The following is a 26,140-nucleotide window of genomic DNA, read 5'->3' on the forward strand; positions in this document are numbered from 1 at the left end:
CAGACAAGCATAGTCCAGATTGATAAGAGTCAGCTTTTGAGGCAAGCTCTCAGCACTGAAAAGAGTTGTACCTTCTCTAGTGTGACAGTTAGCTCTGCATTCTACAGACTGATGATTACCAGCATCTGCAGTGAAAATCTTGGAGCGTATAATATAACAATATATAACATAACAATATTTTATATATATATTATATATATTACATATTGTTATATTATATATAATATAATACAATATTATAACCTGGAGGTACAATATAATGGTACCTCCAGGTTATTGAAAAACAGGCCTCTGGTATTCTGTTTGTTGGCTGTATATAGCATTTGAAGAGATAATATTATTTTTAAGTCACTTTTCCAGTAATTTCTCTCTTCTCTTCAAAAGGAGCTTAACATAGTTGGTTTAACTAGTCTGTGATCTGACAAACAGTTGGACTGTGCAGAGTGTTAGAGCATTCTTAAACATTGTCTATTGCTCAGTAAGTGCTCATACGGGGGAAACAGCCCAGTAGCTGTCAGGCAGGTAATGTGAGTAAAGTTGAAAATTGGGAAAAAATGAGAACAAAGTGTTTGATTTTATGAACATATGTAATGATAATTGTAATTAGAGTATAAAGCTCCAGTAAACAGGTTTTTCTACAAATGCATAAGGCAACAGAGTTCCTACTTCATTTGTCTTACAGTCATATCAAATGGGTGCTGCTGAGAATGGGAAACAGCCAGCGATCTGGATCTTAGGTGTAATGCACCTAAGAAGATAAGTTGAGTCCACTTACTGATTTGCTAATGTAATCGTAAGATAGGCATTTCTCCCTTCTTGAAAGTAGTAGATTCTTTCAAATGGAAAGATGGTTCTTAAATTGATATTATCCTTTGAAATTAAATCCTGGAAACACGGTAGCAATGAGCAGAGTAGAACTACTTAGCTGGTTAAACAGTCACTGCTGTATATGCAGTGACATATGATCTTAGAAAGAACCGTGCAATATTACATTAACTAAAACATTCAGAGGTACTTTGAACAATTTCAGCGTTGTGTATGCTAAACAGAATCTTGTGTGGGAATATAGTCTACTAAGTAACAGAATTTCCATCCTCTTCAACTTAGATTTAGCATGTGTTTCTGTAGTTTTAATTACTAAGGTATATTACTAATGTATTTTCATTGGCAAATTCCAGTGTCATTAATGCAGTGATTTTCATTTGTATTAAAATGTATTTTACTGATTCAGTTATTCTAGAGAGGGCTTATTAGATGTCAAGTAATCTTTCAAGCTATGTTTTATTATTTTTCACAAAAAATTCTTTATTTAAGCCTTCAAGTATTTTACTGTGTATTATATGCCATTTATATGTTTATGATAGGTAGACTGTTCTGACAAACTTATTGACCAGAATAATAGCAAATGCTTATATTGTATGAAGCAATTAATTTTTAAAATCACACTCAGGTGGTCCTTTTAGTTCTGTAGAGGAATCTATTGGAAATGTTTTGTCTTTGTAGCCAAAAATCAGGGTTTTCCTATGCCAAGATCCTTAACCTTCCAGTTTGTCCAGCTCATGGATAAAGCAAAGCAACTGTTTTTGTTAGCACTTCTCAAAGATTTTGTGTCTAAGTATCAGAGTATCCTTTTCAGGCCTCTCCAGTGTTATTGTGTTTTGTTTTTATTTTTTCAATAGTTGTCACGGTTTTGTGATTTTTGATTTTTGGCATTCCACATCATAACATCATGTATTGCACTGGGAGTTGAAGTGTTAATGCTCCTGTCCCTGTAAGTCACAGAAGTGATGGGATCTGGCCCTTCCTGGTTGGGCTGTCACTTACTGCCATGCAGGGGGGTATTGGAGTGTGCTTTCCTAGCCGTACCAAGCTTCTCGGCTTTGACCCAGTCTCAGGAACTTTTTCTCTCTCCCCTATTTTTTTTGATTTATTAGTCTCAATTTCAATTATTATTATGTATTATATCGTGTTGCATTTCGGTATCATAGTAAAATAAGTTTTTCTCCATAGATCATTGCCACTGTTTTTTTCTTTCTTACTTGAGCCCAGCTCACATCTCCCTACTCCTTTTCCCTTTCCCTTCCGATTTTATGGGGCCGGAGGGGGCCTAGGGGTCTGCTGGCCCCGTTCACAGGCATAGATTGATCTAATTAACTCTCCATGACAATAGTAAATAATAAACATGTAGAAATATTTGACATTTTTACAAAATAGTGTCTTGAATGTGTCAGAACTTGCTGCTGACAGATCTAGCTGGGGTCTGGCTACTTTTTGGCAAAGCACTGATTAGCAGTAAATACTTGAGTTCCAAACCTGCCTTAAACAATGTATTACGTAATGTACACAAATGTAACGTCAAGATTTTAATAGTTTGTCTGTTGTATAGTCCAGCTTTCAGCTGTGAGTGCTGTACACTGCCAGTGAGAAAGACTGTGTGATCAGAATTACACTTTTCTGGTGGCCGTACACCTCTGGGGTCACTGAGGGCATCAGAGGGCCACAGGAGCACAGGTCTTACTTGAAGACAGACTTTCTTATAGGCAATTATGTCCTGTGGTATGTGAAAGAAAAGAAGCTGAATGTATTTTCTGTGCTGAAGGTTGGTGCTGTTAGTTAGAGAGGAAATTGCTTTTGATTCTTATCAGTTTAATGTTTGGTTATCAGTGTAATAGTTCTGTCAAGGGGCTTTAGCAAAGAAGTAAATACATACATAATTTCAGTAATGGTTTATTGATGCTAAAAAAGGCCTGTGCATTTGGAGCTGACATCATCTGGAAGAGAAGATATGGGAAAGGATTATCCGGACCCTGTGGTGACACAGATCCCTGGTATAAGACAGTGCCAAAACCCTAACCCTGAAGGTCTGTCTGTGCACAGTGCTCTTGGCAGCTGCCTGAAATTTATTACTGTGGCTGAATATGTGTGTTCTCATTGCAGTTGTGTTTTATGGGAAAACATATGCTTTCACAACCTGGTGTCGACCATGACCATCTTCTCAAATTCACACCTAGCTTTTCTGTCCGTGGTGTGAAAACACCCTTTAGAAGAAGGAGATGGTACTTCCTTTAAAGTAGACAGGAGACTGCCTATTAGCTGTGGGCTTTATCCACCTGGTGCATTTGCACAGGCCAGGCTGTTGCTTGGTACAGGTACTCTGCTTGGTCACTGCTGTGCCAAATCTTTTTGGTTCTTCAGCATCAGCTCTGATTACTAAGAAAGCTGCTTTGTACTGAGGGAGTGGGGGAAAAATTCCACTCCACAAACTTCTTTCCCTTACCACCAAGTTCTCAAAAAAAAATACGATCAAATACTTCACTTATAATACCTTGTCCATAAAGCACTGCAAAGCAGTGACATTAGCCATACACCCTGCGAGCATGAGTTATACTGGAATACTGTTTTCTAACATATCAGTGGTCAAATGTTCTTTGATTTTCTAGCCAGGATCAAGCTAGTAACCCAGTGACATACCCAACTTAGTAAGCCTCTATTTTTTCTGCCAACGGGAAAAATAAATCCTGGATTTTAGGAATGGAGTATTGATCCGTGTGTAAGCAAAGATTGTTTTAATCTGTGCTTTTCTCATTTAAGCATCACAGGAACCTGGGGAATCAACAGATAGCAGTTTACTGTCTAGTGCTGTGCTTGTTGCACTGCCATGTTTGTTCTCTATAGCGAGGAATTTGAAGGCTGTTTTCCAATAACAGCTTTTTCACCAAAGGTCTTCATTCTTTAGACATTTTCAGGACTGTTTTGATACATGTGTGTAAAAACAGAAATGATTTAAGCTGGCAGAAGTTTCATGTGAATTTCTTGTTCTCCATCAGCTGTGTGTGTTCATGTTATTTTTTGGTCAATATTGTTGCTTCGTAAGCAGGTGTTTTATCATTCGTGTCCCTAGGAATCATACTGCACTGGCAATGTATGAGTAGGAGATGTAGGAATAGGAGATCACATCTTTCTTTGTACTACACTTAAGGAGGAGATGACAGATTTTTCCATGTTGCACAGAGAGTGCAAACTTCTTTAAAGTGGCATAAGTCTGAACAGCTTCTAGACAGGTACTAATATGCTTTAAGTTAGGTATATCATATGCAGCAGACAGTGGAGCATGTTCTCACACTACCTCTGTACTTAATCCTTTGTCTCTCACATTGGTAATGAGAAGTGAATGTGTCTGAGAAGATAGTAAGTTGCATGTACTCTTTAGAACAAAAGTAGTATAATTTCAGCCTTTCTGTGGCCTCATATTTGGCAGCTGGAAGAAGTGTTTTCATGTCAGTACAGCATTGCCTTGCATATTTATATATATATTAAAAAAAAAAAAAAATTGTCCGTCTTATTCTGTATCTCATTCTGAAGAACTTCATGGAATGTCAAACATGCTAAGCATAAGTTTAAAAATGAGGTAGTTCTCTCTTCAAGGTTTGCAGATCATATATTTTCATGGTATGTTCATTCTAGGAATATTTGCCTTCAAAGGCAACTCTTGTTTTTCGTGCATCATGAAAACCAATGCAGGCGTACTACCCAAGGAGCATTGATTAGCTGGATATACAAATATCCAGCTTGTGATATACAAATATATCTGCTGGTGAATAAGTAGTGATGGAGTTTTGCGTTGTTTACAATCCTTTTTTTTAAAAAAAAAAAAAAAAAAAAAAATCCTTTTCCAAAGGAAAGGGAAGATTTCCTTATGTTATATCTGGAAAAGAATTACAGTTTATAACATTTTGCTTCATACGAAAAGATAATCAGATGTAGTATTCATCATGCAAGCAGTGGTGATAAGCTCCTTTATACTTCAAAAACAGGTCTAAAGAGGTAACACTGAGATCAGTCTGGATGTTCTGTACCCTCACTGGGCCCTGCGCATACTTAAATGCATCACTCTTTGTCTTCTTTAATACAAGCACAGATTTCTGTAGTACACAGGTCTGTATTGCTGGGTTATTTAGCTCCTGGATTGGAGCCTTTCTTTTTCTTTGCAGCTGGAAGAGCAATGAAACTGGTGCACAATTCAGAACTGTCTCCCAGACTGCTAATTCTGGAGTTAGACTCAAAAGGAGTTTTTCGTTGTCAGACAGAAAAATCCTAGGTGCTTCTCCGCATGCCTGCTCACCAAGCTGACTGCAATGCAGAGCAGAGATATCCAAGTCACTCGGTGCCAGCCGGCATTCTGTTATGGAAGTGAGGTGTTCAGATCTAGCCAATTTGCTCTGCTCTGAAGGATTCTCTTCTGTGGTTTATTGGACCTGCTCCTAAACCCACTTCTCTCTAAGTAAAATAGTGTTGGGTTTGTGCTATGCTATTGCAGTTTTGATTCATTTACAGAGCACTGCCCCCAGAATTTTTGAGTCCTGCAACAGTGCAAATACATTCCACTTTGTCACATCCTTGGTGAGAAATCAAATCCCCAAAAAGCATCTTAGTGAGCTAAAGGAAAAGCTGAGAGTCTATTGAATGTTCATATGCTATCAGGAAATTGATGAGAAGCTGAAATGTGTATTGCACATCTTGATGTTTACAGGAGAGAGGGAGATTCGTGCAGTTCAGTGAAAAAATAGCATTTTTCATTGTTTGCTGCTGATCAGGCTTGATCAGAAGTTTTTCAATGATACCAAAGTCCTATATATTATGGTCTAATGTACTGAGTATTTTCCTCTTTGATTTCATAATGATGTAGGGATGCACCAGCATAGAATGCGCAAACTTCAGTTATAAATCTTTTGACTTATCATTTGCTTTATTTAGAACTTGTGTGATTTAGATAAAATACTTTCGTGTAAACTTTTAAAATTCTTAATGAGAAAGCAATTATATTTTGCATTTGAAAATCAACCGGAGTGTATTCAAACTGCCCACAAACCTGAATTTAATTGGTATTTTCAATTCCCTGGATTAGCCCAGACATCGGTGAGCAAACTTTCCATATATTATGACAACGATGTTAATGAATTTTACTCTGGCAGCATGAAGACGCATGCTGGGGGAAGAGTAATGCCTTCTCTTTATTTGGAGGAGGAAGGTTGTAGTAATGCCATTTTAAGTTACTTTATATTACCTAATAAACTATAATGAGGTGGTAACATTGACTCCAGACAGCAAAAAAATACTGTAAAAAAAAAAAAAATACAATGTGCTAAAGTTGATGTTAGACTTAATGACTGGTATTTTATCTTCAGTGAATTTGTTTTATCCTTCTCATCTCCTCCTGTGCACTGTGTTTTCTGGGCAATATACTGCCAAGTCAGGTTGTATGATAATGTCTGGGTGGTTACCGGCTTCGCTACGGCTGTTGACTGAAAATTCCTGCTGCCAGAAATTACAATGTGCCAGGCACTGCATTCTTACCTCAATTTTCAGCAAATAGCAAAACACGCCTCCTTATAAAGGTCATTTTACCATTCAAAATACGTTTTGAACATGCTGGTAGCTTGTAAGCATGTGCTTTCTCTGTAATATAGGCAGTGGTACTAAACCACTAAACAAATACCGATGCTCTCCTGTGAATGCATGGGGACACGGCAATCCCAGGCACCACTGGGATTTCCAGGGGGGGCTTTTACTGGGCAATTGATAGTCGATCCATCAGACAGCAAAGGGATCATATCTAGGTCAAAGTAGAGACTCTTTTGAGTGTTTGACTTTCATCGAAATACAGAAAGAGATCACCATCTGATCCCTTAATATCCTTGTTTGGGACTTTGAGGAAAAGGCAAAATAAGTATTTTGGGGAAAAGGAGCAATAAAAAATTTGAAAGGTGAAAGCAAGAGAAGCAAGGCCATACTTTAATGTATTTATTTAAGTCCTGTATCCCTCATAGCACAAGTGAAGGAGCGGGGGGGTGAGGGAAATTTTCCTGGGAGAGGAAACTACCTGAGAGAAAAGGAGATTCAAGGGCTAAAGAGAAAGAAGGGGCACAAAGTAATTGAAATATAAGTCAAAGCAGGATGAAGTGAAAGCAAGAAAAGTCTTAGGTCCCTTTACGAACCCAAGAGAAAATCTAGATCCCTCTACCAATCCAAAAAGGTCATTGGAAACACAGGAGAAGATCAAGGGAAAGAAAAGCAAAGAAGAAAGCAAGCATGCTGGAAATATACAGAGAAATTGCAGGAGTAATTGCAATACAGGAAAGAGCAAGATAACCACAGGTTATAAGCCGCTGGGAGAGTACTGTGTATACACAGAGGACCTGAGAAGGAAAAAAGATGTTTTCTGAAAATAAAAGACAATTAGTAGTGGGAAATGATAGATTAAAACTACAAAATTTCAAATGAAAGGAAAAGTAGTAATAGAGCAAATAGGCTAGAAATGAAGGGCGTAAAAAAGGGAGGGAACTTTGCAACGACACCACTAGCTCAAGGAAATGGTTCGTTGCGTTTGAGATGTGGTGATTTACTACACTTTCCAAAAATCAGACCATTAGAGTTCCTCTGGAAACTTGGTCTAAGCACTAAGCTGTGCTTCATGAGTGGAGTGCACGGTGTAACAGCAGTTACATAGTCTATGCTTTTTTCTCCCTATATTTGTCAGTGGTGTAAAACATCCAGTTATAATTTCTGGCACAAGTCTGGGTGCACGAAGCCTTGAGAAAATACTAAGTCAAAAACTGGAAGGAAAACAAACAGCACATTGCCAGCAGGTAGAATTCCAGTAGTTTCTTTATTCCAAAAAGCTGAGGAATTTTGGGCAGGCTCCAAAGTGAAGCATTTTATTAGCTGTGTTATTTGATCGTGTGCTTTGGCTTTGACAAAAGAAATCCATACTTAGGTCATTTGCACTTGTCTATGATAGGCTAATAAAACAAACTGAACACTTCGAGTGCCGCAGTTATGTTCCTTGAGGCTCTGAATTAAAAGCTGAACTTGTGTGCTCACATGCTCCTAACATATCTTGAAAACAGTAGAGTGAGTCTAGGGGCGAGTTGTTCCTTCTAGTCCAGAGACAGAACAATAAAACATGCAGTAAAAAGTAATTATATAGCTTTCTTACACAGAATTTAGGTATTACAAGTGCTGCTATACATTATACAATTTGTTAAACACAGTATTTTCTATTGATTCAAACAACTTATTATTTGCTGACTATTACCTAAGCTCCAGTGAAGTTGAACACAGCCTTCCAGCTAACCATGTTCATTAGGAAATGGTTGTGGAGAAAAAAACCAGTCCTTGTTTTTTTATCAGTGCCAGAATTACCAGAACACTGGTTAACCCATGGCCATCAAACATTTTACAGACGTGGCTGACTGGACATTGGGTGTTTGCTGGGGAGCTAAATTAACAGGACTTTACTCAGGTAAAAGAGCATCTCCCTCAACTTTTGCTGGCAGTATCTGAACAACAACCAAAATGTGTATTTTGCAGCTTTTCTTCTGTGATTTGGTCTCTGCTTTCACAGTTACTCAGATATATTAAATCCCAAATGAGACAAGAGTTGTAGTGGAGATGCTAAGTCACGGCCTGAAGCAGTGATTGAGCACCTGGTGGGAAGGCAGGGCCAACCTGGGGGAGCTTAGGTGCATGCAATGTACCTAAGTGACTGGAAGGGGTGAAGCCAGGATCCACCCCTTCCCAAACCTCATTTAAGGGTTAGCAATAGAGGTGATGGTCTGTCATTGGAGATCCCTGCCTTCCTGAGGCCTTCCAAAGGCCTTTCTTCCAAAGGTGAGCAGGTTTTCTCCATTTGTTTTTGCATCCACAGCTGCTACATTTGGGCTTGTTCTCATTTGCTGCAGTTTTGTTTTGTACCATCCTGCTATTACTGCTGTACTTTATATCATGTTATAGCATTACAGGAGTCATCAGGTATATTATCTGTAAAGCTGTCTTCATATACTCCTACATGAGTTTTGCTTAAAGTGGTGTCCTAGCAAGCTTTGAAAATGCTGAATCTACCCATCACACAAAAGTGTGATTGTGATTTTTCTGCTGTGTATCCTATTTTTGAGTCTTCCCAGAACACCTGGGATTTAGAGTTGAATGCTGTCTCATGAGAAGTTTGTGGTATCTCTTCTATTTGCTTGAATTTACTGTATTTTGGAACGGAGCAGAGTGTTCTTAACAAATATTTATTGTCCTGCAGTCTTAACTTATCAGCTTCAACAGCAGGTTGGACCTAGGTAAAAACTGAGAAGATTGTACCAGTACTGAAGGCAAGGAAGGTGGTGTTTGCACAACTGATTGGCTCTGATGTGTGCCTCTAATGGAGTTTCTTATTAGAAATGCTCTATGGATATCATTGCTACTGCAAATGTTTTCTCATACTCCTTGTAGTAAAACTGACGTCTTGTGAGCTTTTTGTTTGTTGTTAAGGAGGCCAAGGAAATCAAGGAAGAAGAAGCGATACTAGTCTTGGCATCTTAATCGATTTTGGTTGCACAAGTAATGATTTTTCTATCTTTCATATTTCCTTTGCAACTTCTCTGGAGTGTTTTCTACTCTATTGCAGTGTTGCTGCATACATGCAGTCTGAGTTCAGAGGTGGTTGCACTGCAGTGCTGGATTAACTGGTTCATCTATATTTTCTGTTAGTTTAACTAATAGAACTTTGTAAGATCTCAAGCAATGACCATCACCATGTACAAGTAACACATTTGTACTCGTACAGTGATTTCAACTATTATGTGTGTCTGTTCTCACCTGTGATCACACTAGCCCACCAAACTGAATCATTTAATTGACAAAGTTTAAAGTGTTATGTCACACTGCCAAAAAAAAGGTGAAAGCTCAAGGATGCCCATGAGATTCCACTGATTTAGTACGGAATATTTGAGTTGTGTGTTTGAATGTGGAAGCTGGGGAAAAAAATCTGCCTGTGAGCTCTGTCTTGGAGACGTTATAGATTTTAGCATTCTGAGTTCTGTATAAATCTGTACCCAGAAATTGGAAATATAATACAGATTTTAGCTATTCTGATTAATATTGATTACAAATTATGGACCTTCCATGGGCATAGTTCATAGAGGCAAAAATTTCTAATAATGAAGCACCTTTGTTAAAGGAGGTCAATTTTTTTTTCTCTGCCAGTAAAAAAGCAGAGGCGAACCCTTGCTAATGATTATGGTGGCAGGGATAACAAGCTGGGAAGTGGGATGAGATTGGAAACTGGAAAGCAAACGAGGCAGCTCACTGTCAGCTCTTCCATCTTCATCACTTTGCATCAGAATGTAGCGGAGTAAACACCATCATTTAAGTAGTAGGAATTTCATCTGAAGTACAAAGCAGTATAAATAGCTAAATTTATGTGGTATGAAGAAGACAGGTACTGTGCTCAATAGCTGTCTGTATTCTTCTACACAGATCAACCTGAATTAATGTGAAATTCTGTTAAATCCATCAAATCTAGTCTCTCATTTCAACTCTCAGAGACAGAACAAAAGGAGGACATAAATGTAGCAGCAGATATTTTGCAGAAACAGCAGAGAGAGGTAAAGCTGTAGAGGAAGCCTTGCGCCAGCCTCCCTTGCTGTTTCAGCAAAGTTAGCATTTGCTTTAGCTGCAGAGACATGCTCAACTTGTCATCAATAAATGTTGATTCATTTTTGCCTAATAACAGTAAGCAGCTCCCACTCAAAATCAATTTTGACTTTACTGGCACGGCATTGCACATTCGTCTCCATCATGACTATGCTGCATAAAGGAGCAAGTGAACTGGAAATTAGATGAACGATAATTGAAAATGAAATGTGTCATCTTAAAGAAAAACTCTGCTAAATTTGTAGCAATTGGTTACGCTGGGGTTTTCTTTACTTAGGAAAGGTCCAAGCTAAAAACCTCACTATATTAATGTGTACACATTGATGTATGTAATTGAAAATGGACTTTAACCTCAAAAGGATACGAAGGTTCTTCAGAAACTTCATACTGTTTTAAGTCTACAGCAAAAACTGTACAGTATCCATGGTGATTAGACTTTCAAAACATTTGGATATGCTAATTTGAACCAACTTCTAATTAGTGTCTTGATGTGACTGCAAATGACAGTCTCTGAAATAATTTGGTGTACTTTTATTCTGAACTTGTTGTTCTCAATGTTTCTAATACATAAATAAAAATGGAGACTTTGGAATGCTTTGCTTTATAAGTATGAGCAGTGATTTGTTCCACACAGTGTATGGTGCCTATATATACAGTACATTCACTGTGCACTAGTACTGGTTACACGCTAGAGCTGTTAGGTTTTTCATCTGAAGCTGTTGGACACCACTGGAATGTCAGCGATCCCTCCGTACAACTGTTAATAGCTAGGAATGATGTGGAGGAGGTACTAAGTAAGCAGAACTAGCTCCGAGGTCTGCTGAAGTCTATTGTTCTTCTGTTGGTTTTAGAATTTAATGCTGGTATTTTTAGAGGCCAGATGAGTTTTGCATTGAGTTTTAAAAATGAAACTGGTAATGCTTGTACATTTGACCAACAGATGAGTGGCCAGTTGGTTAATTTCTCTGTACCCAAAATCATCATCTACCTTCACATAAGAATGTAGTGAAGTCATGCTTTCTGAGAAAATAAATTATAGTTCAGTATCAACTAGTCAGACTAGAGGGACGTTAGTCTTAGGGATACCCCTGAGCTAAAGCTTCTGTCCATAGAAACCCATCAAATACAATGGCATCGGGGAAAAACATCTCATAGCTGCATTCCTATCTACAAGAAGGGCCATAAGGAGGATCCGGGGAACTACAGGCCTGTCAATCTGACATCAGTGCCAGGGAAGGTCATGGAACAAATCCTCCTGGGTGAGATCGCACAGCTTGTGCATGGCGTCATGGGTTTATGAAAGGCAGGTTGTGTTTGATCAACCTCATCTCCTTCTATGACTGGGTGACCAGACTGGTAGATGAGGGAAAGGCTGTCGATGTAGTCTACCTAGACTTCAGCAAAGCCTTTGACATGGTCTCTCACAGTATCCTTCTGTGGAAACTGTCTGCCCGTGGCTTGGACAGTTTTACCATCCGTTGGATAAGGAACTGGCTGGAGGGCCGTGCTCAATGGGTGGTGGTCAATGGAGTTAAGTCCAGCTGGCGACCCATTTCAAGTGGTGTCCCCCAGGGGTCGGAGCTGGGGCCCATCCTGTTTAATATCTTTATTGACAACTTAGATGAAGGGATGGAGTGTACCCTGAGTAAGTTTGCAGATAACACCAAGTTGGGAGGTGGTGTCGACCTGCCTGAGGGTAGGCAGGCCCTGCAGAGGGATCTAGATAAGCTGGATCGCTGGGCTGAAGTGAATGGGATGAGGTTTAACAAGGCCAAGTGTCAGGTCCTGCACTTTGGCCACAACAACCCCATGCAGCATTATAAGCTTGCTTGGGGACGAGTGGCTGGATGATTGTGAAGAGGAAACGGACCTGGGGGTGTTGGTTGATGCTCAGCTGAACATGAGCCAACAGTGTGCCTAGGTGACAAAGAGGGCCAATGGCATCCTGGCCTGCATTAGAAATAGTGTGGCCAGCAGGAGCAAGGAGATAATCGTCCCCCTGTACTCAGCACTGGTGAGGCCGCACCTCGAGTACTGTGTTCAGTTTTGGGCCCCTCACTAGAGGGAAAGACATTGATGCTCTGGAATGAGTCTGGAGAAGGGCAACAAAGGTGTCTGGAGCACAAGTCTTATGAGGAGCAGCTGAGGGAACTGGGATTGTTCGGTCTGGAGAAGAAGAGGCTCAGGGGAGACCTCATTGCACTCTACAACTTCCTGAAGGGAGTTTGTGATGAAAAAGGGTCTGGCCTCTTCTCCCATGCAAATAGTAGGACCCGAGGAAATGGCCAGAGTTGTACCAGATGAGGCTTAGGTTGGACATTAGGAGAAACTTTTTCTCTCAGAGGATGGTCAGGCACTGGAATGGCCTGCCCAGGGAGGTGGTGGAGTCGCCATCCCTGGCAGTGTTCAAGAGGTGCCTAGATGAGGAGCTGTGAGATATGGTTTAGCAGCTTGTGGTACTAATAGGAATGGGAAGGCGGTTGGACTAGATGATCTTGCAGGTCGTTTCCAACCTTGTGATTCGATGATTCTTTCCTCTCCACTATCTGTTGGAGTCCTTTGTCAACACTCTGGTGTGCCTACACGTCATTAAATGGGATCTTTACCCAGCCTAAAAATCACTGCTGTTTCATTACTAATGAGTAATATAAGTTTTAATTAAATCTAGTTAATTCCTTTTGTTAGAGTTCTACTAGGAACGACAGGCTGGAGCAGACAGCACATTGAAATTATGGTTGCTATTATTTCTCCAATTAGCGTATCAGTGGAAGTCAGGTGGAAGTATTTTTTTTTTTTTTTTTTTTTTTTTTAGCAGCCTTACCAATTTCAAATATTTTCTATTAATACTCCTCCACACAATAAATCCTCCCCGAGCGTTTCAAAAGCAATACATATTCCTCCAAATGCTGGATTCTGTCATCCATTACACTCTGGTATTTAAAGGCACAAACTGATATCCCTAATTGCTTCATTTGGAGTTTAGAGATAAATCCATGCACAAACCCTTATCCGACTTTCCGTCCCATTGATTCTAGAAGGAACTCTGTGCATTTCCTAAGCTCCTGCTTGAAGGTGCCGAAGAGGAATGAGCAGTTTTATGGGCAACGTGGAAATAACCTCTGCCTTCTCTTTCAGCTCGGCTGCTGGAATCCCGTCACCGGTCTGAATGGGTCCCTAACAGACAGGAAGTTAGAGAATAACATGCGAGGAGTGGTTCTGCGAGTGGTGACTGTATTGGTAAGCAGAGATCATCTTCATTTTGCACTACAAGGAATATATATTTTTTGCCTTGTCTTCTTATTGGAGGGTAATTTGGAAGGATTTTTATTTGGTACAACATTTTACCCATTTTTGTCAAGAACATTTTCAATGAACAGGCACCTAACTTCTGTATGTCAATACCAGTGCTAGGGAGTGATTTCCACCCAAGTTTTTAATAAGTAACGTAAAAAAATCAGTAAATTTCAATTTAGCAGGTGAACCAAATTTACTATAACCCATTTCTCTTCCATCGGCACGTTCTAAAGTAGATAACCATATGAATTGATGAAGTAACATAAAATGCTCTGTTAGGTAAAGTTCCCTAATTCATGTGTAGCTACTTGTAGCTTTACTGTTGCCATGCCAAACTGAGTACAGTCCAACACAAATTGTTGCACAGCTTCTAAGCTAACAATGAAGACAAAAGGCAGACGCGTGAAGTTCAGCATGCATCACGTGCCAGATCAGGCTCCTCTCCTCACGTGACACGATCACGTTTCTGCTTTGCTTTTGTTGACAGTTTAAAAGCACAACTAATGAAAACACTATTACTCTGAATTCTACTCTGTTAAAATCCACTAAGGTATTGTTTTTCAAACTGACTCTTCTTTTACGTAGAGCTTGCAATTAAAGCAGTATAGGAGGAAGATGGGAATGACTCATACCGGCTTCATAACAGGAACAGTTGTTTTAAACTGTGAAGCTGTGCGTGGTCACTAAGTGTTATCTAGACAAAATCATCTGTGAAACATGCTAGAAGCTGAGGTTCACTGAGTTTTATTTGGTAAAGGTAAGAAGCAAGGAGCATGTTAACTGTGTACCAATTATTTCTAGACTCCTCCAATCTTTGGATGCCCACAGGTGTTACCGCCGCCCCACTGGGAACCAGAGCATTCTTTAAGGTGGTTACCCTACAGTAGTTTCTCTTACTGCTCTTACAATGAGTGAGTGAGGGTTACTCATGAAGATACGCTAGTGTGTAAATCTTGTTTTGATTTGAGAATTAAGACGCACCTGTCATTACCGTATCATTACTTCACGTATAAATGTAGCTTTAGGATAAATGTATGTAGTCATTATGTATTACTAATTTTAGCTCGGATCCATCTTTATTCACACAGCTTATCACAACGGAACAATTAGGTTACTTTAACTGGAGTAGAATTAAAAAATTGGTATTGTATTTGGAATTGAGTCAAGCCCTAGTTGGGATGACATGACACTGAAGAAATGAATCAAAATTGTATAAGCAATGTATTTATAGTTGTTTTTTTCTGTTTTGAAAATTAGACTCGTACTCCCTCAATTTTGTGGTATTCCATTGGATCTTAGAAAAATCTGGTCACCAAAGACACAAACAGGGATGTCATTAATATCTATTTATTTTAGAGCAACTATCAAAGGAAAATTGCTTTTATGTCAATTTACCTTATGAAATAGGATAAATCTTTCAAGTTGTAGTTTGGTCAAATGTTAATTTCTTTGAAGTCAGTGGAACTAAGAGGGCTGCTTCAAAAGTAATGCCTCCTATTTTATTACTTTGATCCACAATGTGAGATGTGGATGTTGCCGGTACAGAGTGGAGATTGAACCTTCCCGCCAATATTCCCTTATATTTTGTTGCTGAGCAACAGATGGCAGCAGAGGGGCAGTGTGACAAAATAATGTCTAACACAGAAGTGCGTATGAAGCAAAAGTGTGTCAACGGATAGCTCCCCACTGAAAAAATAGCACCTGCTGACGTTCTTTGATGCTTGCTGAATATTTATGGACAGTGGATTGAGCACAGTGCATTTCAGCAACAGTGACAGAAACAGGGAGTCTCTCTGCTGGCGCAGATTTTTTCTGAGTGGAGCACAAAGGTTCTTGTTATTGCTGGTGAAAATGCATAACTAATGGTGGTGACAGTGTTGAAAAGTAGTGTTTTCTTGCAGCTGGGAATTTGCTCTATCAAATGGTGTTCTTGTGCTCTTTGTATCTGTTGTGGCTTCCATGAATATAAATAGGATGTGTTATTTTTGGAGCAACATACATATTTGACACAAATCAAAGCCCTACTAATAGATGAAAGCACAGTTTTCTTCCGGGTTCACAACTGCCCTGAAGGACTAAAGTGGAGTTTTTTATCTAATGTGAAATAAAAAAATGCATGGATTTTCCCTTTGATCTGAGTAGAAGAGGGATTTCACCCTCCGACTTTACTTGAGCAGTGAGTTTGTTTTCATTCTTCCTTCTTTTTCTATCCTTTTTTGAGTTCTTCAGTTGAGTCGATATATTTCCGTTAAAAGTAAATGATTTATTAATGAATTCTCACTTTTCCTTAAGCAGGAATAAGAAACGGTTCTTTGTGTTTTATTCTGGGGAGAACTGTAATACTGCCTGCATATATGCAATTTTATGTTTTGTTACATTTGACTTGGGTTAGCATCTTTCTGAACATGTAGAATAGGTTAATTTTGTTTGATGATCACTTTCCTCTGTCTTGGACTGGCTGCCCATGTGCAATTCAATTTTGAACTTCGTTTGATGAGCTACTTCTAAGTTCAAGTGACTTGTGTAAAGTATTGAGATTTAAAAATGGAGCTCAGTGAAAAGTCAGAATAATAACTCATACCCTATAGAAAGTGTTCTGAATGAACAATTATCGAAGTACAAATGTAGCTGGATATCCATTTTGGCGATTTCACTGTATCCTCATTTTCAAGTGTTTGGTTTTATCGAAAGGCAGCTAGAATACAACAGATATTCTCCTAACATCATTCTAGTCACTGTGGCAATTAATGAATTATTCACATGAATGTTAAGGCATTGGCAATAAAATAGATTTGGCCTGTTTGGCAATGAATCGGCCAGCAATATTCACAAAATCACGTTTCCAAAACAAGCCACGGCTATTTGAAAAGGCACGAGTTTTAAATTGTGTGTTTTAAAGAATTAACAACTTGCTGAAAAGTATAGAGGTACAGTGCCTTTTCTGAGAGTCCATGAGGCATAACTTGCTAGAGGTGTGAAAAATTATATATGAGACTTTGTAAATGGAAGGTATGGCAACCAAACAGAGGTATGCATTTTTATATCCAGATTAATCTGAAATGCAGGCAGGAGGAGGGAAATTATGACAGCAAGCGATGCTGAGGTATCCTTTGTCATATCTCTGCACATACGATATCTTGCTTGCTACTACTCACTTTGCTTGCAGAGAGCTAGATGGGTTAGAGGCAGGTTGGTAATCCTTGACTCCAGGTGGGCGCTGCGGGGAAATGAGAGGGCTGGTAGAAGCGTAGACAAGCATATGAGAAGTAAATGATACAAATGCATCAGCAACACTTGGGAAAACATTCTAATATGTGGAATAGATTAATTCTCAAACATTGGAATTAAGCGCATGACTGTTTGTGAACGAGATTAAGTAAGAAACAAACTGGGAAGCGGACAGTATCTTTACGGATGTGAGCTGGCAGGAGGACTGCATCTTTAGTCCCTTTTGTCTACTGAACTTCCCACTCGGACAGAGAAAAGTGACACATAAAGCTAAGTCCTAGTCCTAAAAGCTGAGGCTGTCTTTGGGATTTGACCTCCAACTCTGCTTTTAACAAGGTGACAGAAGTTCTTTAAAGGAAGCCGTAGTAGCTTTCAGAATGATTTGAAAAAAAGAAAGGCTTGAAAGAGATGAAATAAGACAGTGTATGCATAATCAGAAGCAATTGAGGACCGTGCATCGTACTGAATGTTAAGAATTATTACTTGACCATCTTCATCAGCAGTAGTATTTATGTTTTAAGGGAAGATATTTTACTTTTGTATTGACAAAGGATAAATCCTTCTTTCTGCCATTCAAACTCACAGGCATAAATAGCCAAAAGTAGTATGTCACATAGTTTTCATAGAGTCTTTTTTTAAATCTCTAGATGCTGTAACTTGATAATGTGTTTGATATATCCCTTATGTGCTATAATTCAAATATTCTAAATGATCTCCGGTTTTAGATTATGTCATTGCTAGTTATAAAAAATGTGTAATTTTCTAGTCAGCAACACTTCCCTGTGCCTTGTGATTTTTCTTCCTTTTTGTTACCTATATCCACTTGCAGAAGAAAGTTGAAAAAAAATGGTTCTTTCATAAACAAAGACATGATGAAAAACATGCTGTGAAACAGTAGTTAATTATGGCAACAGTAGATGTGTTCATTTCATCAGTAAATGAGTGAGAGCATAAAGAGTGGTGATACGTCATATAATTAGGCACATTATTTACTATTTTTCATAGCAACTCTATGTTTTTGACTCAAAAGCAATCATTCTGTATTACTGATGAGACTGGCTTGCTCTCTTAGAAAAGTCAGTCATTAACGGTATGTCTTTGCACGGGGCAGATTTCCAATTTGCGAAGCTAAGGTCAGACTTCAGTTCAGCATTTACTGAAATGGAAATTTTGACCCTTTTTTATTAAAAAACAAACAAACTGCTGTTTATTGTTACAAGTGTTAGTAATAGTGTGCTCACTTCTTATCTAACGAAGATTAAGAAAAAAAAAGTCTTTGTAAGTGTACTGACCACATCTGTATTTTTTTTCTTCCAAAATGTTGTTGTTATATCTTAACAAATGGAATGAATTGCTCTTTTATTGCTTAAGTTTCTGTAATAGTTTTTAGAATAAGCAAACTCGGTAATTAGAGCAAATGCTTCCCCATGTAAAGTGAGCGTAGCTCTCACAGCAACTACTGCATTTCCTACCACAAAAAGTAATGCTGTTACTCGTCTCTGCAGACAGCCTGCCCTCTCTAGATGGCAGTTCAGTGTATTTAATATAGTTGGGTGCTAAATCACAACACTGAGTGTTTTAATGGGTTTGCAGTGAAAGCAGCACCACTAATGCAACGAGGCAGAGAAAAGGAGTGGTATTTGTGCATTACTTTCCCACAAACAGAGATGGAAGAAAATAAGATTGCTAAATTGCCTCCCGCCCTCGGACATCTGCCCTGCCCATCTCTCTTCTGAGGCTTGCCAGATCTGTTTAGAGTTTCTTTACCACGGAGAAATTGGGAACAGGAGCTGTTTCAGCCACTCCCTTTTAATCGATCAGTGTTGATAAGCGAGCACTGTGATTAGCATACAAACAATCATCAGGGCGGTCTGCTTTGATTAGGTATCCCTTGCCTTGCCAGAGATTTCGAATTGGTATAGACCGGTCCTAAAAATCCTCCTGTTTGATTTTTTTCCCTTCTCCAGCCTTCTGCACGTGGTTTTGGCTTTCCGTTTGAAAATGACTTGATTGCTCTGATAATTTTTCATTATCATTATATGTGTACTCCAGTGGGGTTTTGTCAAAATATTCATAATTACAGTGACTAATTAATATAGCGACAGAAACTAGTATCCCTTGATGAAAGCAGAACCTGTCCATTCTTTTTCCTTCTACCATGCCTGTGCAAGCTCCAAATCAAACCTGGTATGTCATTGGGCAAAGGTGCCATTCAGTGGCTGGTTTAGGTCTGTTAGGGCTACCTAGCTTACGTTAAAACAGGTAGGTCGTAAATGATGCAGTTATTCACACTGTATGTGCCTACTGTTTTCCATCTGCATTGCGAACTTTTATTTCAGGGACTGCTGGAGAACCCAGCTCCTTTTATTTTTTAATGAATATTTGAAATTCATTTTTATCAAGTAGTAGATGCTGTATGCTAGATGAGGCGTGTAGCAAGGAAATGAAATTGTTTGGGGCCTGGCCAGGATGACAGTTTGACAGCAAGGTAGGAGCAGTGGTAGGGCTAGCCTAATTTATCTGTATGTCCTGGACTACAGGGTCCAAGGCTCTTTAATGACCCCACAGCAGCGATCCTACAGGGACCCCATAGCTGCTCCTTTTCATTGACCTTCACCCATCTGTTCCAGTGGGCATGTTGGTATTTCGGGGCAATTCTTGTAGGTCACGGAATGCTGGGGAATTTGGCTTTTAAGCAGAAAGGTGTTCTTGCGGTGATTACAATTAGCCAGGCATTATGCAAGACAGAAAAGAGGGTGAAATGTATGACAGCATAACGTCATGAACTATTACTGGAATGTAGCATAGATAGAGGGTCTCATATAGCCACAGGGAGAAGTGTAATGTAGCTCCCAGCTAGTTAATACACCTAAACTACATTTTTGCCAATTCATGTATCTGAGCTAGTTGTGTTAACACCGGCATTGTGATGTTGGACATACTCTAAAACACTCCAATCGATTCCAGCCCCAATCCATATTCCTATCATATAAGTGTAATGGTTCAGAAAGAGCTATTAGGTGCATTAAGTTATTTGGAATTAAAATCAATACGCAGAGTTTGGCTGCATCCTGACAGACCATTGCTATCAATGGCTTTGAAGGAAGCCTTAGTCCTGTTGCAAAGCGAATCGAGATACTGGAGGAAGAGCAAAGTAGCTAACATTTTAAAATTTGTCTAGTCCTAGTAGTGATATAAATACAGAATCCACAGTCTGAATTTGGAAAACAAAAAAGCATGTTTAACATGCTGTTTATTCACCAGATGGAATGAACTCATGTCTCGTCGAAGATCATGATAAAACTGTCATTGAAAGAAGTGATGCTAAGTCTGTGGGTAAAGACAGGGGCAAGCTGAATTTTTAATGGCTTTCTTCTAACATTGTCTTCAACTTCTAGAATGCAAACTAGGTTTCCGTTGTAGAGCAAGGGACTTTTCTCTTAGTACAACTGTTTTTTCTAGGTTTTTTTGAAAAGCAGAGGATCCAAGAACTGTGCATTTATTGCCAATATTATGACTAAGGCCATTGGCAAAATGGGATACTGAATGAAAATAATACCTTAATTGCACGTGGTTTGAAACCTTCATCTTTGTTTTAATGTTATTAAGGGCTGGAGATTGTACTATGTTTTTCAGCGACTTTTATAACCATTGCTAGTGGGAGTATTTCTGCAATGAGAGAAGTAAATGTTTCAATTAAATTTTGGTCATTGATTCTAATGTGAAGTAATGTACATTGCTGTTCAATTAAAAATAACAAGCTGCTGCGCTACTCCTAGCCAAATACAATCCCCAAAACAGTGGTCAGTAAAGCTGTTGAAGGAATTAAGTATTTGGGTCTGCTTATTTCAGTGAAATCTTTTGGGGTAAGAAATACCAAATAGCTAATAATTACAAGTGGGCGGTTATTCTTTTATGAGTTGAGAAAAAGTAATTATGAAGATAAGAAGACCAGACAAAAGCATCCTGTGACTGAAAATATTTTTATGGTTTCTAAGTCCAAGTCGGGCTTGGTATCGCTTCTTTTAAGTTCTAACTGCTCTGCTTGGTCATCCAGTAGCCACTGGAAAGGGACTGAGAGATCCCTTTTTAGTAATTAGACTGAATTTCACTTCTGTGAGCAATTTCTTAGCATTTGTAAGTAATAGAAGTTCTTGAGTCTCCCAGCACATCTTCGTGTGTCTACAGAGCTGTGCTTAGTCATCGTGAGTCATTTAATGTTCATTGCTCCTAAATGGACAGTCTCACTCACAACTGAGCTTCATTTCTTGCTTTGTTTTTTCCACCTCTCGCTTCTGACTTTTGCTAGGGAAGAAATAATGAACATAGAGTTCCAGTTAATGAATACAGACTGTCAATTAAAGCAATACATCAGAGCACATTCAGAAATTACTTATGAGTCATTTTCACATGCTTTATGAGTTCTAACTACCCCTAAAATAACCTAATTTTGAAACCATCCTCCAAACATAGTAAAAGCACATAAGGCCATCCATCTGAGGTTTGAGCTGAGCCCCGATGGCTGCAGTAAATCCCAGCAGAGACTGATTTCTCTGATCTGTATAGACAATAGATCTGTACTCACTAACTTAATTTGTATACAGCCTCCCAGCTAGGAAGTTCATCTCACCATAGTAAGGGCAAAAGAGGATTGAGATGAGTTGGAGAATGATCTCCAACAGTTTATTCTGCTTTAGCTTTTTCATTTCTAAAGAATGTACTGGCTCTTTTTTCCATCATTTTTTACCGCCAGAAAAAGCATCCGACTCCTCTAAGTAAGTGGGTAGAACAGATGTGTATTGTGGCTCGGCCCCCAAGAAGGGAGATGTATACTTTTAGAACTCAGTCAGTCATAACACATTTCATCCTCTTACACTAGATCAGGAGATGCTGCTTTTTTCTTTAAGAATTTTACAGCTATAATGAATTAATGGACAAAAGAGTTCGTATTTGAAATCTGATGGCACTTTACCTTAGTAAATCTTGTCTCTAGCATTCCTGGTCCACTTAGTTGTTTGGGTTTTTTTTTGCTTTGTCTGCAGACTAAGGAGAGTACAGTGCCACTACAGTCCAGTTGCTCACTCTTTCGGTGGCAGCATTAATTCATGCAGCTATTCCCATGACTATTAATTCAGGCATTTAAGAACAACCCTTTCTTATTCCAAGTCCTCTCTCCTACTCTTCTTCATTCTTAATTGTGGCACACTAAGAAAGTAAGAATGTTGTTATAAGTGACAAAGTCACCTGTGGAGATATGACTAGAGCTTTGGCCACAAGTGCTAGGGGGAGTATAAACCCTTTCCTCCTGTATGCTTGTGAGTAACAAAGGGGGGGGGGGGGGAGGGAAGGGGAATGGGCACAGAGAGAAAAAACCTTAAGTGTAGCCTATCTACTAGTCCAAGTAGTGTTTTATTTTTTGCAAGATATAAAGAGTAATGGAAGAACAAGGGTAAGAAAAAAGAGTAAGGAGCTGGGGAAGTGGAGAAAAGGAAATAGAACTTAGCCATAACCGTCTCTTTGTGGAGCAGTATCAGAAAGATAACTTCTTAAACAGTAGAGAAAAAGAAAAACAGAATCATGTTCTTTGGTAACCTGATATCTTAAGTCAAACCCTTTGCTATCTATCTTCTTGATGAGCATTCACCCATGATCTTCATAGAAATTCAAGTCTCCTGCCTGATTCTCCCCAAGCTAAAACAAACATGCCTAGAGATAAAAAGCAGCTAGTCATCTAGTGCATAGTAAGATGCATAATGTAGTAGAAGGACAAGAGAAATACTGGAGAGAGAATGTATGTTGATGTAGCTTGGTGATTTTCCTCTGTTTTTATTCCTTATGGCACAAATTAATAGTCAATTTGCCAGATACAGTGTTTACCCAGTTGGTGGGAAGCAGAAGTATGGCAGAATTTTTCGTATTTATGGACAGACATGAGCATACGTCTGTCATGCTGAGCATAAGTGCAGACAGAAGGGATTGCTGAAAAGCAGCTATGTTGTAATGTCACAAGATTTACTTTTCAAGTGTCATAAATTAGAGTTTCTTTTACTAGGAGTTTCAAGTAGTTATACTGAAATAAAAGCCAAAAATATCATTTTACAAGGTAGCAGAGCATACTCATTTAGTGGAAAGTGTTGTATGTAATTTTAATACTTCTTCCTTTAAGAAAAAAAGGCACCTCAGTGGGTGAGCCCTTGTTTCACTAACAAAGTCACTCCATTTGTTCTCTGTTTAGGAAGAGCCCTTTGTCATGGTGTCCGAGAACGTTCTAGGAAAACCAAAGAAGTATCAAGGCTTCTCAATAGATGTCCTGGAAGCTTTGGCCAATTACCTTGGCTTTAAGTATGAAATTTATGTTGCTCCAGATCACAAGTACGGGAGTCCTCAGGATGATGGGTCATGGAATGGACTGATAGGAGAACTAGTATTTAAGGTAAGGTTTTTAATGCATTTAATGATGTCACTTAAACCAGAATGTATTAGTTAGTTTTCATTACCTGGCAACCTTAATTAATGAATCCTTGGTTAAATTTGCTAATTACTTGTGATAACAGCATCTGTTAGTGCATCAGGCAATAAAGAAAGGCCTACATTGGTGGCAGCAGGCTGTATTTTTTTCCTCTAAGTAGAGTAGTATGAAATCTGAATACAGCCAAGAAATGGGGTGCACAGCTCCCTAATTCACATGGCAAGACCTGCCACAGATGAGCAGAGGAGGTTGTTCTAAGGAGAGTTTACATTGCAATTAGCAATACATTACATAAATATTAATTAGCACTTAGAAAACCATTGAATACAAATGCAAGACCTTTTTGCACCATAGTTTACGTAGATCTAGGAATCAGAAGTAATGTTTTCAATCTTGTTAATTATTCATTGAGTTGGAAGTCAAGCCCGGGCCAGGATTCTACACTCTCCAGCTTTCTTTGACAGTCCAGCAGAGGATAACTAGTGGGAATAAAAGTGTTATGTTAAACTCCACTGGAGTTTGCCCAGATACACCCTTTCTCTGGGAACCTTCTCCAAACATGGCACATCAACATCCTGCTGATCTTTGCAGCATCTTGGACATGCCCCTGCTAAGGAGGAAAGGCAGACCTCACCCAGTATTAGTTTTCACATGGCAGCCTCCCTACCTGAAGCACACATAAGCAGCTGCTACTAGACATCACAGAGCTTCAATCAGACCAGAGATGGAGCCTGCAAGCTTTGAGTGCCTCACAATGAAGATATCACCAAGTTAGACGGGTACTTTGAGCTCTGCTTCTTTAACCCTTCCTCAGACCAGATATGCATGTTCTTCTCCCAGCCCACCCAGGGAGAAATTCCTACATCCTTCTAGCTCATCAGGCCCAGAAAAGAGCTAGGCTCTCCTTAACCAGGAAGGAGCACCACTCTGCAAGGAAGACTTGACAAGCCCAGCAGCATCACTCCAGATGAGTTCCTCCATCTCTGGAGGGCTCCTCCATATACCACCACTCAGGAGGAACCTCCCCCTAACAGGTTCTTCCCTCACACCCCCAAGAAAGGGGGCAAATAAAGGGCCACTCACAAGTACAACCAAACCTACCCTCCCACCCCCCCAAAAATCTCTTTGAGATAGTGCAGTCCCCAGCAGCCAAAAAAATCCAAGCAACCAGAATCCTACCCGAACAGTAGCACTGTACCACTTCCTCAGTCCCACTACAAAAGCAAATCACATCCTTCAAGTAACACAAAACCACCACAAGAGCCTCTGCATCCTTCAGCACATCTCCCAAAAAAGACAGATTAAGATAGGGCTGGTCACCTTCCTCTGCAACACAAACCACACCAAAACCTGAAATTAAAAATGAAACATCTTTGGGCACCACTACCCTGAACACCAGCAAGGAAAAACTGCCAGAGCCCCACATTTCAACACTCACTGTAGTAAAGAGACCAACACCATCCCAAGAACAGCACAGACAAAGGACACAATGATGCAAGCAGCTCCAGCATCCAGTACTCTGTACTCCAATTCCTACCAAACAACCAAAAGTTTCATTAGATCCTGCAAGAGGAGGAGATGAAAATTACAAGTAGTAAAGTTAATTGTGCGCATCACTAACATCTTAGCTGACCTTTATATTGCTTCTCAGGCCCAGCAGGAGGGCTCGGGAGGCAGTCACCCCTGCTACTACAAGCAGGAGGAGCTGCAGCGTTCACTATTAGTGTACTCCAAGCTCAGAGGCACTCACATGCCTGGATTCACAGTCCCAGAGCTGCTTGTGTTCATCCTTGTTTAAAGAGAACCTGCAACCAAAGCCAAGAGTTGTAACTGTATACATCATGCTTTTTTTTTCCTTAAACCCTGAAATTTCCTTGTGCTCCTTTTTACCCAACCAGGGCTGGGAGAAATAGCCCTAGTCACTGGAAGCAGGAGAGGCTGCACCCCAGAGTTGTCCTTGGACTCAAGAAGTCAAGCAGCTGCCCTGAGCCAGCCCCATCTAATAAAAAAATCAGTGGTATCCCAGCAATGTCCCCCCCAGAAAAAAGCAGGGTGGGAGTCTATCAGCTTCTTACAGATAGGTAGCCCCCACCCTGCACTCACCTCCTCCAGCAGTCCCATTGCTGCCAGAATTCTTCCATACTTTAGAAGAATCTTTGCTCTACAAGGCTCATCAGCAGCTCTCCCTCATCCAGGTAGATAAGACAAATAAGACAAAAAAAAAAACATTACACAAGTCTCAAATATTGCTTTTACCTTAGCAGTATTGCTGCTTTCCACCCCCACCAGCAATAGGGCAGCAGGGACATAGCCACCTCCTGCTCACACCCATCACGCACGCAAAGCCCCCTTCAGGACCAAGGTCACAACAGGGCTGTGCTTGGCCTTCTAGAGTTGAGCAGTGGCCCTTTACCTGAAAATAGCTGCGTGGCCACCTAGCTGTTCCATGCATGCAGGGGAAGCACCAGGAAGAGCACAGTAGGAGCCCAGCAGCCCTCTGTTAAAGAGAAAGAACCCACAGTGCCTCCCTGGCACTCACCACCTCCACAGTCCCATTTAGCTCCACAGCTAAAACTGCTGATATGAATCTCCACTGCAGCTCTCACTAAACCTGAAATAGAAGACAAAAAGCAGAAATAAAGAACACAGACCTCAGGCTACTTTCTT

At 39.7% G+C, this 26,140-nt stretch overlaps 1 protein-coding gene across 3 annotated transcripts in view; it reads left to right on the forward strand.

Annotated features, from left to right (window-relative positions):
* The window catches only part of GRID2 (glutamate ionotropic receptor delta type subunit 2), a 690,114-nt gene that overhangs the window by 534,473 nt on the left and 129,501 nt on the right, over positions 1-26,140 (forward strand). For all 3 annotated transcript variants that reach the window (XM_090138802.1, XM_090138803.1, XM_090138804.1), the window contains 2 exons: positions 13,618-13,719; positions 23,240-23,437. In XM_090138802.1, coding sequence (XP_089994928.1) covers positions 13,618-13,719; positions 23,240-23,437 — 300 coding nt within the window. The remainder of the gene's footprint in view (positions 1-13,617; positions 13,720-23,239; positions 23,438-26,140) is intronic.

The sequence above is a fragment of the Phasianus colchicus genome, chromosome 4 (assembly GCF_987193195.1).
Source record: "Phasianus colchicus chromosome 4, bPhaCol1.hap1.1, whole genome shotgun sequence".
Lineage (NCBI taxonomy): Eukaryota > Metazoa > Chordata > Aves > Galliformes > Phasianidae > Phasianus > Phasianus colchicus.